Raw genomic sequence first — 17609 nt, 5'->3', positions numbered from 1 at the left:
ATTTAAAATGAATCCTGAGTGACTGGTAATGAGCTGCCCAAAGATGGATAATATTAAATAAAACTGAAAGAACTTAAATAATAGGAGGCAGCACCTAACTTAGTTATGAGAGAGTTTTTAATATTAACATATTCTAAACACTAAAAAAAAGTATAATACATGACATTTTGAAACTTACATCTTCATTTATTATTACTGATGCCAGCCAAGGAAAACATGCCTCTAGCTGTCTCAAAAGAAGATATAATTAAAAATCAGTCATGGACATTATTGAATATAAATAGGAAAATTCAGAAAATTGCTCTTTCCTGAATAAAAATTGCTTAAATATTGTGGAATTTTTGTGTTAGGTTTTTTCCTGTATTAGGACATATTCAATTTAATATAAATCTAAATTCTAGAACGTCTCCAATGAAACCTAAATATAAAGCCCTTTTTGTTTTTTTACTTTACTCAAGTTTTGTGCTATAGAAATTTTCTGTTGACTTCAAAGAAAGTTTAGATTATGCACAGAGAAATGAAATTCTGACTTAATAAAACATTTGTATTACTTCAACTGATTGCTTAATTTCTTATTAAATAAATATTACCAACGCTTATGAAATTCTTGTGTGGGAAGTACACAAATTTAAAATAGAAATTATATCATTACATTTTTGAAATTTCAAGACTGATCTCCTTCATGCTTAACTGTTTATTTCATTGAAAATTCTTGTTATGATTTTTAAAATCTTTTGGGGAACTGCATTTCTTTTTAAAGCTTATTTTAATAGGAAGAAAGCAACATTAGTCAAAGAAAATAAACATACATTTTAACTTTAATAATAATACATCATTTTTTCTCATTTAATTCTATGTCAACTGGTTCTTTTTTCTTTTCTTTCAACAGGCTGAGATAAATGACCCAACTGATCCTTTCACAAGTTATAGTACAAAAGTTTCATCAAATGTAGGGGATGAAAATTTCTCCAAATATATAGGATGGAGAATTGCCAACATACTTTCCAAACTATTCTTCCCTTCCACTGATACCTGTGTTCTTCCTTTGAAAAAAACCATTGACAAAATGGCACCAAATGAAATATTTGAACAAAAAGCAGGATTCCATGAAGAAGAGAGTTCTACAATTTACTGTAAGGTAAAGTGAAGCACTATTCAAAATAGTTCACTTATTCTAACATATTACATTTTGGAGTTATATAAATTATATATAATCATGTGCCACATTAGTTAACTCAGTTTCTCTTTTTTTTAATTCAAATCTTGGCTCCACCACCTCCTAGATATTTTATCATAAGCAAGTATTCCTTTCTCAGAAAGTATTTCCTCATGCTTAAAATAGGTATTACTATGTAATATAAATCAATGTTTTAATAAAGTGAAAGCCTCTCTTCCATAGTGACCTACATTTGCCTAGTTTACCCCCATCTCTCACTATCATTAAATTCTGTGTATCCTTCCAGCGTCTATAAAATGTCAATATAATAAATTATAAGTATATTTAAAATTTTCTCTCCATTTTCCACTATGGTTTATGGATTTTTAAAAGTCTTTTTAGGAAAGTTCTTTTCATTTTAAGATTAAAGTGTTATCACATTTCTCCTAGTACTTTTAAGGATTCATTTTGAACACTTTAATCATTGGTCCATTTGAAATTTTTTCTGGTATGTAGTGTGATGTATAGATCCATGTGGCTACTCAATTGTCCCAGCAATATTTATTGAGTGATCTACCTCCCTTCAATATTTTTCCCTGATTTTAAATATCTTTATCAAATACGAAATGCCCATTTATTTTCTTTTTCTATGTTCTAAAATTTCAATAATTTGGAATTGTCTACTCTTTTAAGCTTCGGTAGAATTTCCTCTTAAACCATTAGTACCTTATAGCTCTTCTAAGGGTAGCTCTTTGTCAAATTCTTCTGTTTTATGTGGCTCTTGGCAGGGCTTATATTCAGCCATAACGTGCAGGTACAGCTGGATTCCGTTCTTACCGTTTGAGGCCCCTGCCATAAAAGTATCTGGAGTATCAGTCCTGAATATCGGTCTCTTTAGATCTTTCTCCTTATTTTTAAGTCAATTTTAGCAAATTATGCTTTCTTTAAATATTACATGTTTTATTCCATTTCTCTGAATTTTTTGGCCATAATTGAACAAAATAGCGTCTTAAGATTCCTTCTATTTTCTCTGTTTCTGTGGTTATCCCCTTCCCCTTAACTAATTCTCATTTTGTGTATTTGCATTTTGTCCTTTTTACCCTTCTTAAGTAGTTTGTTTGGTATTTTATCTATTTTATATTATTTTTTCAATGAACCAGCTTTTGGATTCTAACTCATGTATTTTTGTTCTTATGTTTATGAGTCTCTTCCTACTTCTTTGATCTATTTTGTGGCTTACTTTCTGATTTCTTGAAGAAGATGCTAAATTATTTGGGAAGTTTTCTTCCTCAGCATTTGCCTAAATCATTATCTGAGTTCCAAAATCATGGGACTGTTGCTGCCCAAAGGTGGACTTTAGTGCAGGGGTAATAACTGGGCAAAACAAGGCGAGGAGGCAAGTTTTCCTTTTGTGCACACAAGCAGTCAAGAGAAAAATAGACACATGCTTGAGAAGAGTTTTGACATAGGTTTAAGCATTTTTTCAAGAATTCTAAAGCCAGTGAGGAATATATGTAGAGCTGAGATTAAGGATCACACAGCCTGCACTTTAGTAGTCTCATGTGTGGTGCAGGAATAAATAGTATAAAAATGTTCTTCAGCGTGTGTTATAAATATCTATAAAATTGCAGTATGTTCAAGGTGTAATGGAAAGGCCAGCTTTAAATGTTATGAGTATTGAGATTTACTTTTGAATCCCCAAATGTCTTCTGTACATTTTCAAGGACCGCAGATACGGAAGAAAAATCAGTCTGGGACCAGAGAGGACACTGTACTTTGGTATCTCATCATGGTCAGTTAAAGGAAAAGATAGAAAGAAAGAAACTAGAAAAATAAAAGAAACGGGGTATTGACCAAAGGAGATTAAAGAAACAGTGGGGGAAAGGGTGAATAGACAGTAAAAAGGCAGCTGGAGATGAATGATGCCTACTGGGACACAGAAAGGAAGGACCTAGAGAGACAGAGATAAGGCGACATATTGGGAATGCTTAAAATAGCAGAACAGAGAAATAAATGTTAGGAGCAGAAAGAAAGATGAAAGAGATCAAAAGGAAAGGGAGAAGATATAAGTAAGGGGAGAGACATACTGAGAATGGAAAGTACAATGGAGACATATGCACAGGGTTTGGGGACAAGGGTAGATAGAGAACATGCAGGGTCAGAGAAGGAGGCATGAGAGGCAAGGGGTGGGGTTAAGACCCAGAGTCCTGTAGGATTTGAAGGATTAGTATATGAGATTTCTCCTCAGCCTACAGTTCATTACATAAATGAGAATCATCCATCACTGATCTTTAAAAAGTGTTATCTTCTTATCCATTTTTTCACAGCTCATTACAGCCTCTAGCAATTAAACTTAGGGTCTCTGGCTTGAATGAGAGCCACAGCAACACAGCAGCCTGAGCTTCCCTCTAGCCAAAGTCTCTCGGGGCGGCACAGGGTGACTTTCACATTGCACCCTTCACACTGTAGAGCATGGGAACTGTGCCCCCTGGAGTTGTGCATATTGCCAGCTCCAGTCAGGGATGAACTGATCCCTGGCTACACCAGATGTGAGTGGAATAGGGCTAGAGCTCAGTGATATCAAGACAAAGACTAGGTCACTCCTGGTTGAACAGTCTCTACTGTCTGTTTAGGGTAAGGGATAGACCTGCTTTTTAAAAAGTTGTTGAAAAGCATGTTTAAGACTTAACTTTTTTTTTTTTTAGAAGATGTTGGGGGTAGGAGTTTTAGTAATTTATTTATTTATTTTTGCTGTGTTGGGTCTTCGTTTCTGTGCGAGGGCTTTCTCTAGTTGTGGCAAGCGGGGGCCACTCTTCATCGTGGTGCGCGGGCCTCTCACTATCGCGGCTTCTCTTGTTGCGGAGCACAGGCTCCAGACGCGCAGGGTCAGTAGTTGTGGCTCATGGGCCCAGTTGCTCCGCGCCATGTGGGATCCTCCCAGACCAGGGCTCGAACCCGTGTCCCCTGCATTAGCAGGCAGATTCTCAACCACTGCACCACCAGGGAAGCCCTAACTTTAACTTTTAATGCATTGAAAAAATGGCTCTGGCTCACTAAACGTTAACTGTGGGAAATGTTGTTTCTTCCATTTGCTTGATTCTCCATCTAGTGAACAGTTCCGTAGCTATAGCTCCTTTTGTCATTTCTCCACCTCCTCCCACGTCCAGGTCCACCGACTGGAATTAATGCAGTTAATGAACTTCTGAGCATGGTGGAATCCTATAGATAAAGCACAAAGACATAATTTAAAGCCCACTGTATGCTTAGCTCTTTTTCACCTTTTAAAGGTCTTCTTGCATAGGGTCATATCACCAATTCCTTATCACATATTCCTAGAAAGCTCTATTTTGTGTTTTCATCAAAAAGCAATGTGTAAGATAGCAAGAAGGCCAACATTTAAGGACTCCTACAGAAGATGGGGCACATTTAAGAGGTAGGAAGACAGGAAATTTAAGATAATATGTTTCTCTATTGCCATGGAGCACTAAAGTGTACCTATTTCAGTGCGAAAATGTGAACATTTACCAGTAAGGAGAAAATAGGATCTTCCTTATTGCTGAAGCATCCACTATATCTGATGACCTATCACTTTTTCCCCCAAATATTTTTCTTCACTTGTGTTTTTAGCCTATAAAATTCTCTCAAAATGGGAATTCTTTCTTTATATGTTTATAAATATATATATTTTGCTTTGAATGACTTGCAGATCTGACCTCTTTCCTTTACAAAATTTTTCAAAAGAAAATTCATTGTTTTGCTTCTGTACATTGCATTTTGGGGGTTTTGCTTTTTAGTGGGACATGCTGTTGGATGCATGCTCTTCTTGCCCCTCAGCATTTTTTAAAAAAATGAAAAAAATCATTATGTTTCTTTACTATATCATAAAAACTGCAGCCAAAAGCCGAGGCATAGTATACTTCTACTTCAAAGCATAGTTTTTTCCTTTTCTCTCTTTGTCAGTAAAACTATCTTAAATTTACCTTAAGGCTGAGAATTCAGAACTCTGAAGATCAAATTTTCAAAAACCAGTTTCTACATCTATACTTTTTGGCTTCTGAGGTTTCTTGTAAGTGTATTTTCTAAGCTTATGCCTTGAAACCCTAAAAACTCACAAACAACTAATTATTCGCACACAAGTAAAGACTAGGAGAATATTAACTTAAAACTTTATCTCTGATTAGGCTTAGTTTGCTCACAAATTTTATACCAGAAGACTTCATTCATAAGACCAGCACCTGGAAAAGAGCCCAGCTGAAACAAGCAAGAACTGACTGAGAACATCTGTAGTCATTCAGGCAGGACATTTTACATAGCTGGCTTCATAACAGGGTGGTCGTGCCAAAGGCTACTGTGTATCCTATGAATCCTCCTTTATAAAAGGAGCCAATTCCAAGGTAGTGGAGCTAGGAGTAGCTAACATTTGCTGAATGGAGATGAGGTGGGGAAAGGTGGATACCGCAGTGTCCCGGGAGATAGGTTTTACTGGAAAGACCAACAGTGAGCAGCAAAAAGAGGCACATGGTCCCCATTTCTCATTGTTTCAGTGGAAGGGATGCTGGAGTCTGGGCAAGCAACTGGACATTACACTAGATTTGCGTTTTGAGGGGAGAGACACTGCATGACTGCTATTCTACATTCTTCTAATGGAAGGGTGAAACTGCCTTCTCAAGGAAGAAATAAACATTTTGGGCCCAGTTGCCAAGTCACCTGAGGTAGGTGGGCATCAGCTGGATAGGGATGCTAGAAATGCCAGATGCTCAGGACTTGGAGCCCTTGGGAAGTGGTCTTAATGGTTGTAATAGGAAGCCACTGGGCTCCCTGGTGAGTTGGGTTTACAACATGGGAGATGCTTAGGACCCCTAATTCTAGCTTCCAAGTTGCCGGGCAATTCAAGATGAATCTCTGGTGTTATAGTCAAACAATTCTGTTTGCCACCCTACGTGAGTGCATTTTATAAACAAGGCACTATGCTAAGCACTACCCTTAGATGTAGATTGATTATTTTATCCATTTTATAGATTTTATGTATCTATAAAATCTCCATTTTGTAGATATGAATACTGAGAGGTTAAGTAATTTGCCCAAGAATTTATAATCATTAAGTGCTAGAGTTTGAATTTAAACAAGCGCATTCTGACTCCTGAGTCTACTATGCTGTCTTTCCCCTCATGTGGGACTTCATGGGATGGTAAAGCCTTGAGCAGTTGTTAAAAAAACTTATCTTCAAGTCATAAGAAAAGACTTTTGGGCTTCCCTGGTGGCGCAGTGGTTGAGAGTCCACCTGCCGATGCAGGAGACACGGGTTCGTGCCCCGGTCCGGGAAGACCCCACATGCCGCAGAGCGGCTGGGCCCGTGAGCCATGACCGCTGAGCTTGCGTATCCGGAGCCTGTGCTCCGCAGTGGGAGAGGCCACAGCAGTGAGAGGCCTGAGCACTGCAAAAAAAAAAAAGAAAGAAAAAGAAAAGACTTTTTATAAGTGTTTTTTTCAATTTCTGTATCTTGATTTTCAGAACTTGACTTTTTTCTGGGCTCTGCATCCCTCTAGCTAATATTAGGGAATCTGTATCAGAGGAGGCACTTTCCATTAAGTAGTATGATTTTTAGCTAAAGTCAATGGAGGAAAAAAATATATAAATATATCTATTTGGAGAGAGAGGTTTAAAAAAGGAGAGCCCCAAAAGATTCTTAAATAAAATGCTTTAAACATATCTGTCTAGTTCTATTTCATGCAGAAGAAAAAAGTCTATGCCTCCTTTACAGAATATCAAGAATGTTTATCTTATAGCTTTTTTTATGATTGATTTAGAGTAAGTTACTTAACTTCTTTGAGCCTTAGGCTTCTATAAAAATGTAAAAGTTGTACATTCCTCTTAGGTTTGTCCTGAGGATAGAAGGAAAGAATGTATGTAAAGAGTCTGGACATGTTAGTTTCTTATCCTTTTGTTCTATAATTGAGTAGATTTTCTAAAATATTTATTTTCTTCATAATATAATATTTATTAATACAATTGTGATAAATAATATGTGGAAAATTTACATAAGTTATGAATTACTGCTAGAAACCTTTAAAAAAGAACATACAGTTTCCCGATGATTTCATTTTTGGTTATGTTTTGCTTCCCTTCTTGTTTCTAGTTTTTGAATTAAAACACAATTCAGATCTGGTTCCAAGTCATACATGCATCTTGAGGGTACAGTATCAAGACCCATTATGGAAGAGTAAAGTTTGGAATCTTGATAGTTCACATGGCTGATTATAATTTTCAGCTGAAGAGAAATAGAGAACATGAATGGGTCTTCAGAGATGGGCCCCTATGTTTTGAACTTTTGTGAAATATTTTATTATTAAAATGCTGGTTAGATGATCAGCTCAGATCAGTCATTTAAAGTGTTAAAATTTCTAGAGTGAAGTAGTATTGGAAGTGAAGTCCAGTTGCCAGCGACAGGACTGTGCAAAATACATCCATTTCCAATACATGACTCTGTTTACCTCCGGTCTTCCCTAGGAGATAGGTCAGTCCCCATCTATCTTAGGTTGTCTCCTCTCCTTTCCTGCCTTTCCAGTGGAGCCTTGGTCTGAACAGGAATTCTAGGTATTATCAGTGGGGCCATAGCTTTAGCTGCCACTTTCACTGCAGTGGCTTTGTGCTTATAAGACAGCTGTCCAGCTTCAATACGATCATCAACCCCAGGAGTTCTCCATTCACAGTAACATGATGTAATGCAGAATCTTAAAAATGGCACAGGTATTAACATGAATTGGATGAGATGTAAAAACATTCTATTGATATGTTTCAAATACAGATCAATTAGATTCAAATGACAGCCCTATGAGAAGACAAAAGTTGTGCAACAGAAAACAAAAACAAAATCTGTTTTTTTGGGTTTTGTTTTTTATGTGCACTTTGCTCTTTCAAAGAAAAGGGCGGGCTTCCCTGGTGGCGCAGTGGTTGAGAGTCCACCTGCCGATGTAGGGGACACGGGTTCGTGCCCCGGTCTGGGAAGATCCCACATGCCGCGGAGCGGCTGGGCCCGTGAGCCATGGCCGCTGAGCTTGCGCGTCTGGAGCCTGTGCTCCGCAATGGGAGAGGCCACAACAGTGAGAGGCCCACGTACCGCAAAAAAAAAAAAAAAAAGAAAAGGGCAATGTTGTTTAGCTTGTGATGAAATGCTTTTGCAGTGGTTGACAAGTGTTTATTACCTGCTTTAATTAGAATTTAAACTTGGATATGACGTTAATCAAATTGGAGTAGTCTTCCCACTCTCTAGAATCTCAGAAAATATGAAGTCATATTTAATGAACCTTAATCTTCCCCAGTTTCTAAATGTCTCCTTGATAGGATTAAGTACTTGATCGGGCATATGAATCTTTGAAAACCTTAGTACCCAGGGCAGGTGCTTTCTGTCCACATGTCAGAGCAAATGTCACTCCCCAACTAACCCAGTCTTTCCTGGGCTCTCGGTACGGATTTAAATGGTAGGGAGAAAACAGAACTCCTGATACAGGTTGCATATTCCTTCAGTAAGCATTAACTATACATCTCTGTGTGCAGGCACTGTGTTAGGGACTAGGAAGACAAAGACAAACTATGCTTAGAGTGTAATTGATGGTTTCTTGTTCAGAATGACTGATTGTGTCTCTAGCATATTGGTTTTCCACCATAAAGACATTTGGGACTTTGCACCCACAATTTTCTATTTTTTTTTTTTTTTGTATTTTCAGTTATTCAATACAATTTAGTAGTACCTGACCTATATTAGACATTTAATAATTATTGAATAACAAATACTAAGCAGAAGGGCACAGGAAGTGCAAAGCCCCCCCCCCCCCCCCCCCGGTGAAATTGATCATGGAGCATTTAAGGAACTAAAAGAACAGTTCTGTAGCTGGGTCACTGAGACCACAGGAGGATGCAGCTGAAGAGTTGGTCATGGTTTTCAGCTTTATCTTAGAAGCCATAAGAAGGCACTGAATGTGTGTTATATGGTAGAGTAAGGAGTGAGGAGTGGGGTGTGTGTGTGCATGTGTTTGAGGTTGTGACATGACCGTAGGTGTGATGTACCTTGGGCAAGTCACTTAACTTCTCTAAATCTGAATGTTTTTGTCTATAAAATGGGGTAATGATAGCACCTTTCTTGTTGGTACTTATGAGAAATCAATGAGGTAGTCAACTAAAAGTGCTTACTATAGTATCTGGCACAGAGCAAGCACAAAAATGTTTATTATTATTGTATTAATAAATATATGGTGGCATAATTATAAATGTAATATAATAAATATACTGATATGTTATTGATCAGTATAATAAATATATTAGTTTTATTACTATGTATCATAGTCATTTTCATTGTTGGCTTTGTTACGTTGGGAAAGTGCATAGGATGCTATTGTAATACAGCGTGCACTAGGTTGGTGGCAATACAGATGGAAAGGAGGCTGATGGATTTGCATAAGATTTGGAAGAAAAAGCAATAGAATTTGATGATGATTAGATAGAATGACAGGAGGTGCGGAGAGGAAAATGTCTTTTCCAGATTGAGCAACTAGTCCAATAGTGGTGCGATTCACTGAGACAAGGGGTGATGGGGGAGAGTAGAGTGTGGTTGGGGTTAGGGAAAGATGCTGAATTTGAAGTAGTGCTTTTGAGAGTTTCAAGTGGAGAAGTCAAATAGAAAGTGAGTTTCACAGTACTGTTATTCAGGGACACAGTCTGGGCTGAGTCACTGAATGAAGGTGGTGACTAATGTCATGGGCACAAGCAACACTGCCTTGGTAAAGAACATCAAGTGAGATGAGAGGCAGACCTGGGGTGGAATTTTGAGGAACACCACTGTTTAATATCTGGAAGGAAGAGAATGATAGCAAAATAAACAACAAACCAAACCTTAGATATAGCCAGAGAGGTTGGAGAAAATCTACAATTTATAACAACTTGAGAAAAATTCATGGATGGTTCTGATAACTAATTAGTATATAGTAATGCTTTAAAAATTTTTTAAGTCTATGGAGATGTTGATTTCAAGGATGGACAAGGGAGAAGTTCCAAAATAATCTACCTAGACAGTGATAGAATATCCCTCTTTGAGTATCTCTGAGCAGCACTTTCTGCTCACTACACAAAAAATATAAATGCAGATGACAAAAGGATTGCAGTTTTTTATATATGATGCATACTTCCAAAGACCTTGCAGTATCTACCTAACAACAACAACAAAAAGTTAAGTGCCAAACCAATGCATGAAGCTTTGTAAGTTTGTAGACAAGATCCATTGGTCAGGAAGGGCAGTAATACTGTATACTGTATATAATATATGTATATCTATGTACACATGACAGAAATGAATTTCTAACCTCTAATGAAATATATGCATGTATCAAAATACCAAGAAATTATGAAGTTAGATTATCACTTAGAAACATATCTTAATGGTCTTTCTGGTTATTTCATAGGCTTATAGGCCTTTTTAAAATTTCACCACTCTTTCCATTCTTTTTAAAAGATAAGATTTGTTAATGCTGTATTTATATCATTAGCAATGGCACAGTGTGTCTCTTCTATGAGTTTATCCAACAAACAAAGGACAAAGATAAACATTTAGGAGATTAATTTCTTCCCATAACATCTTTAGGTCCAGTACTTCATGTCCTCCAATTTTATTTGAGAAAGTAAAACTCAGACCAAACAAGTTAACCTGACTATGTGAAAATGTTCATGCCAAGGACTGCGGTGAAATCAGAGGCCACAGAGCAGGTTCAAAATGTCCTCCAAACAAGCCCTGGATGTTCTATAGTATGGAACCTGGTGGAGGATAGCAGTGACCAGAGGAGGGCATGAGGAAAGACCCAGTCAGGAGAATGAGAGATGGTGCCATGAATGTATGAGAATTGTGTGATAAATCTGTTTCATGCATGTCTTCATTAACTCCAAACTACATTGCTGCTACATTTCTAGAATTTCTGCATTTGTTTATAAATTCGGTGTGTGCTGCCTATTTTTTTTCTTCCCCAAACTTTTCACATTATAAATTTCCTTTTCACTTGTTTTTTTTCTTTCCTTCATCTTCCATCTCCTTCTTAAAAGGGTGCATCTATATCCAACACTAATCACGCCTTATATCTTGAATAAATTGTCATATCCATTTATCATTCTGAACGGCTTCCACCTTCACCGCCAACTCTCACTGCAATATAAGATCAGTAATTGCTGAGCATCCATCATAGCTGAAGTGATGTGTCACTAAAGTCTTGGCTCTTCACAATAGTTCACTAACCTGAGTCTTGTCGAGTTAGAACTAATGTTGATTGGTCCTCTTTCTGTTTTATGTTTTCCTACATCAAGCTATTCAAAGGAAAAAGCCTATCTTTAACCTTGTAATTTTACTAAACCATTGATCCAAGCAAACCAGTATTGTCACACAGAAGTCTAAGCACAGCTGGCTGACAAATCTACCACCTATCAGCATACTGATATCTAGCGAGGAAAGCTTGTAATAAGTGAATTATAGCAAAAAAAAAAAAAAAAAAAAAAAGTCACATATAATACTTTCTCTAGCTTCTTTTCCTGCTGGGGTATAAAAAGCATGTGTTGCAGCCAGTGGTGATTTTTCAGAAGTCCCTCTCTAAAGGCCAAGCATTTAAACAAAAGTTGACATACTCATCCTCACGAATTCTCAGATGCCTATGGGTCTTATTCCTGTAATGTTCACCTTCTTCTGTCCATAGATAAAATATAGGAAGAAGGACAATAAACAGTGAATTCCATTTGGCACTCAGACAACTTACCTGACAGAACCGTATCTGGTTGTGAGAGAGGATTCTGGGAAGTGATACAGCCCATGGGCTTAGGCAGGGTCATTAACCCCTGCCGGGAACCTGGGCCAGCACCTCTCTGTTAATATCTGCATGTTGACCTCTGAGGCATTTTAGTCAAGTGTGAGTTGAGTACTTTCAGGTTTATTTTCAGCCTATCACTGTATCACAGCAGTGGTGATAGAGGCGGTAGGGAGCGGTGGAAGTGGCAGCAGGAGCAGCTGGCAAAAACCAAAACAACTGAGAAGGCCCAGCCTTCTTAAATCTACCGGCAAGAGCCTCTGCTTCATTTTAGAAAAGCTACCAACATTTCTATATTCATCTAGCTGTCCGCAGTCATCACAGAGCACTTTGCTGTCACACACAGTTCTAAACACAGCTGGCCAAAGAATCAACCACATGGTAAACATCCTGATATCCAGCAGGGAGAGGATGTGACAAGTGCATGCATATAAAAGAAAACCTCGAATAAAGTAATGCACAAGTTCCCTTCCCCCTCTCCTGTTCCATTCCATATACTACTCTATTAATAATCCCCATGTTACGAAAATCTCTAAATTCTTGATGCTAGAATACCCATCGATATTACACATGAGTCCAGACAGGACTGGTGAGTAGTACTATTACTGTCAATTCTTTCACTCCTGGCTCAAGAAGCAGTCACTTTAGCCTTGTATTTCAGAGCTGTATTGCCACTAGGTCAGATATGTTCAGGAGTATGATAAAGTGATAGGCCCCAAGTCATGGTAATTTGGCTGGAAGATATGAGAAAGAAGCATATAATTGTTTTGGGGGAGGATATGTAGACAGAACACTCTGTATGTAGGAAAGAATATACTTAAATAAACAGAAGCACTAAAAGAGTTCTCAAGAAGGCATTTTCTTTCTTTCTATAGTTAGGGATGCATCTAATCTAACTGAGTCAATAGGGTTTACAGTCATCAGAAACAGAAATTATTCAGTATTCGTACGCTCTGTTGCCAAGCAAACCTCACTGTCAGAAAGCCGTTCCCCTTTCATGTGGCTATATGGTACCGCATGAATGGGAATTGGACAAGAGGGCAGTAAATTTGATTGATGTAGACCGTCAATGTGGGCAATTCAGACGCCTGAAATTCCCTTTAGGACTTGAATGATCCTATTTGCCTGTTTTGGTGATTTACAACAGTGGGATAACAGGCATATTTTCCCTCCAGTGTGTGGATGGCCACCTTCAGTACTCTTTTCTCAGCCCACTTGCATTTAGATTCAATTGGAGACTAAAATGAGGAGAGGTAAGATTAATCATAAAATATATTATTATTTTCAAGTTCAAGTAGATTTTTAAAATAACTAGACAACAATCTGAGGGAGAACGGGCAGGCACCAAAAACGAAACAAAACAAAAAACCATTACTGCCACCACAGCAGTATCAGGTTGGTGGAAAAAAAATAGTTTAACACCCACTGGTGTCTGTAATGTGTGATAGAAAGTGCACTTCTAGTCTTTTTGTATAACTGGGACCACAAACGATTACTATGGCTGGCACTGTCTTGGTAGAAAACGGGTTACTATTAGGGAGTCACTGAGGATGAAACTAGCCCAGAGCAATAAACGTTTTCTATGTTTTAATGGTAAGGAAACTCAAGTCTGATTTGGTCAGGGAAGTAGGTAGCATTGTCGCACCAGCCAGATCCCTTCATCTCTCATTTTTCCTTTCCTCCTTATCGCTCCCCCCTCCCCCTGCTTAAATTCTGGTAGACATGTGAGTGGACTAACAAAAGGAGAATGGTTTAATTTTCTATAATTATGTGGATCTCAGCGTGCCTGTTTGAGAACATCTGGGGGTACTGCAGACCTATTGTTTCTTCCATATTTGAAAAACTCCTATAATTTCGTAGAGAGGTAGCAACATTCTAATAGTTGAAATAGACTCCCTTTTAAGGGTACATGGACAGGATGTGACTAAAATTTGTAACTTTCTAGAGCTAAATCTTTAGGAATTATTGAATGAAAATGAATGCCTAGTCATATTTATGTGGCAATTTTCTGATTATCTTCGATGATACAGCTAGGCTTTGCCCTACCCCAGCATCAGCATCTGTCTTTGAAAGTCCAGCATTTTAAGTTTACAAGGAACCACTTTCCCTGCGCAAGAAGCTATATTAAAATGTGTCCTCCATATTTATTTTTTCTGATTGGTCTTCTATAGCTCTGTATCTCAAAGGAGAATTTTAATAGAGGATAGTAGAATGTCCACATTATAAGATGAAAACTAGTGCAAAAAATCTACAATTATTTTAGATAAAAAAATTTTTTTTTAATTTAGATGATTAAAATAGCATTATCTAAAGTACCTATTCTATCTAAAGACAGACAAATAGCTATTTTCATTTATAGCTGAACACATGCACCCTGTTTCAGGCTTACAAATTGCCTGGTAGATTTAGGCTTGTAAACTGGCAAGATATTCCAAGGAATGCAGTGTATGACTTGGAAACAACAAATAGGGAGAAGAAAGGAACAATAGACACGTATAAAGGATCAATTATCCCATGTTCTTATACAATTTTAAGGGTTAATTCCTTGCATACTCAGGAGTTAAGTGTATCGTCTTCCTCTTTAAAAAGTTGTACAACTCCATTTAATAGTCAGTAGTTTGACAGTCACACAGATTAGTATTTTTAAAGCAGAAGATAAGGTGAAAGAGAAACATTTGCTGTGCATTCAGCAGCAAATTTTGGGGCCTGTGTGTATTTTTGAAATGCAGAGCTAGAAGAATGGGCTTACGGAGAAGAACAAATATCTTGGCCAAATTTATCCCATAGAATTTCAACCTAGTCAAACCTGAGTAAACTAGGCATATAGCTGAAGCATATGGATAAAAAGTGAAATAAATCATTCAATTAATTTAAGTTACTGAGGTTCATAATGATAAACATTTTTATGTTGGTCTCTTGGTCCCTTCGGAGCCTAATTTTTCCCTTGCATTCTGTACTCAGGTGTACAGCCATCTACACTGTGTTTTCATTTAGATGGGCTGATAAGCTCCTCAATTTTAACATATCCAAAATTGAACTGATCTCCCTCTGACCCCAAACTGCTCATTCCATTATTTTCTCAGTGAATAGAAAATTTATCCTTCTATTGAGTCAGACCTTGAAATCATCTCTATCTCTATTTCAGTCACATTCCATGCTTAATCTATCAGACAAGATAGTCTTTACCTTCAAAATATTTCCAAAATCTTTCACTAGTGTTCCCACCTGATTCAAAAAAGAAGAAAAAAAATTGACATTTGGGACAAGGACAGTCTAGCTGTGGAATCGGCTTTTGTAAAGCTTTGCAATAATGGTAAAAATAGTGGAAAGCGAAACGGCTGAAATCTGTCTGTAGGCCAAGCACTGTGCTAAGCCCTGGAGACATAGTGGAGAACCAGATAAATATGCTGCCCACCTTCATAGAGTGTATCATCCAAAACAGAGAACAGATAAATCAGTAAGCAAACGAGGTAATTACAGACTGTTTTAAATCCCGTGGGTGAAATTAACTGGGTGATAAAATTGAAAGGAATTGGAGGATTCCACTTTAGGTAGCCAGGAAGGATCCCTTTGAAGGAGTGATTTTGGGTGGAGACCTCTTGGGGAAGGAGTGTGTAGGGTGAAAGGGTGTGTAGACAGAGGGGACAGTGAGAGCAAAGCCCAGGGAAAGTAAAGGACTCACCAGGTGTGGTAACTAAAGGTGGTCAGTGTGGCTCACTGTTAGAGGACAGTGGGAAGAGGTGAAGTTGTCTCTGAGGCCAGATCTTACAGGGCTGTAAGTCCAGATAAGGAATTTTAGTTTTATTCTGGCAGAAAAAGAAGTCCCTGGAAAGTTTTAACCAGAGGAATAGTAAAGCCAATTTACTTTTTAAAGGGAACAGATTATGGTCTGAAGGTGACAACTGAATTAAACTGACATTTCTTCGACTCCTTTTATCTCCTTTTCAAGATTTAAAACTGGTCTTGAAAATGATGTAGGTTTATACCCAATGCCTGTTGAACATTTCATCGCTGGGACCTAGGCTTCCCAATCACTGACTGGAATTTCAGTTTGCGTCTACAGCTGTATTATTTGGCCATAGTTTCAGCCCCTGGCAAGTGCAGAAATTTGCTGGTAAACCATTTCTTGCCTGATGAGGGCAACATTTGATCAATTCATTCAGCAGGATTGGAATAACAATAAGGATAGTATTTATGAAACGATCTGATATTTTTGAATTCTTATAATTCTAAAAGGTGAGACTGTTGAAATTGGTCTTTAATTTTAGGTATTTTGCTTTAATGTAGATATTTGCATGTATTTAATTTGTTTAAAAATCATACATGTGCACACTCCATAGGGAGTTTATAGTAAAAACAAAATAAAACACACATACACACAGACACAGACAAAAATATTAGAAATAATTTACATCCTAGCACCTGTTTATGTGTTTATACTTATGATGTTTGCCATCCCAGCAGTAACGGTAACATTGTGCACTTCTGTGGTAGTCACCTCTTTTCAATTATCATACAATTTCAAGCTATAAGCAAGGTAAATTCCTATTTTGGTAGTGATTTCAATTCTAAAGTTCACTTTATATTGCATACACTCTTTATACTTTAGGCTCCCAGATTAATCTACTAGCTGTAGAATGATTCAGTACAGCTCTTTTAAAAACAAAACTGAATTAAACAACACTTTAGGGCTTCCCTGGTGGCGCAGTGGTTGAGAGTCCGCCTGCCGATGCAGGGGACACGGGTTCGTGCCCCGGTCTGGGAAGATCCCACATGCCGCGGAGCTGCTGGGCCCGTGAGCCATGGCCGCCGAGCCTGCGCTCCGCAACGGGAGGGGCCACAACAGTGAGAGGCCTGCGAACCGCAAAAAAAAAAAACAAAAAAAAAAAACAGAAACAAAAGAAAACCCAACACTTTACTTCCCTCCGACAGTCTCCATGCAGATTGAGCAAATTGGTTAAATGTGGTAGTGTTCTTTCCTACTTCTGATGGTGCTCATTTTTCACAACCACCTCTTGTATACTTTTGCTGGCTCCAACCAGCGAGTTTTGAGATGTTAGTTTACAATGTCTTACAGGGTTTTCTTCCAACAGTTACTGAAAATTTCATGGAGGTCTCTTGAAGGCCCCAAAGCTATTGACCCTACAGAATGAATTTTTAAAGGAGGAAATTCCAGGAACATAGCCAAGTCACGTGGGGCTATTTGGGATCTGGAAAGTCTTTCTTTCCTTAAATTGCGTCCACCATGAGAACTCTTATGCTGCATTCATCCTAAGGCTACACCTGCCTGAAATAAATTTCTCTCATGATAAGTTATCCTATAACTTTGTAATGTAGGCACTCAAAAGTTTTTATCCTTGATTATACTTCAAATGTCCTCATAATTCCCTCTTAAGGGTTATATAACATTATCACAAGGATAAAGAAGTACAATGATAATTATAACAAGACTAATTAGTATTTACATTCTACTTTTCTCTTGCAATACCTTTACAAACAGAAGCTAATTAATAGATTAGATGTCAATATTTTGCCTTGTCAAAGAGTTTAATGCTTTAGATAATGATTTATTTTTAGCTCAAGTGCTTCTTTAGCATTTTTATTTGAGGCAGCATAGTACA

The 17609-nt window shown here is 37.7% G+C and overlaps 1 protein-coding gene across 3 annotated transcripts in view; it reads left to right on the top strand.

The window, feature by feature from the left end:
• The window catches only part of TMEM232 (transmembrane protein 232), a 166693-nt gene that overhangs the window by 108008 nt on the left and 41076 nt on the right, over positions 1 to 17609 (top strand). For all 3 annotated transcript variants that reach the window (XM_073801920.1, XM_073801918.1, XM_073801921.1), the window contains one exon: positions 890 to 1138. In XM_073801920.1, the coding sequence (XP_073658021.1) occupies positions 890 to 1138 (249 nt within the window). The remainder of the gene's footprint in view (positions 1 to 889; positions 1139 to 17609) is intronic.

The sequence above is a fragment of the Tursiops truncatus genome, chromosome 3 (assembly GCF_011762595.2).
Source record: "Tursiops truncatus isolate mTurTru1 chromosome 3, mTurTru1.mat.Y, whole genome shotgun sequence".
In the NCBI taxonomy this organism is placed as follows: Eukaryota; Metazoa; Chordata; class Mammalia; order Artiodactyla; family Delphinidae; genus Tursiops; species Tursiops truncatus.
Note: the sequence above shows the minus strand (reverse complement) of the source record. Positions and strands in the feature narration are given on the sequence as shown.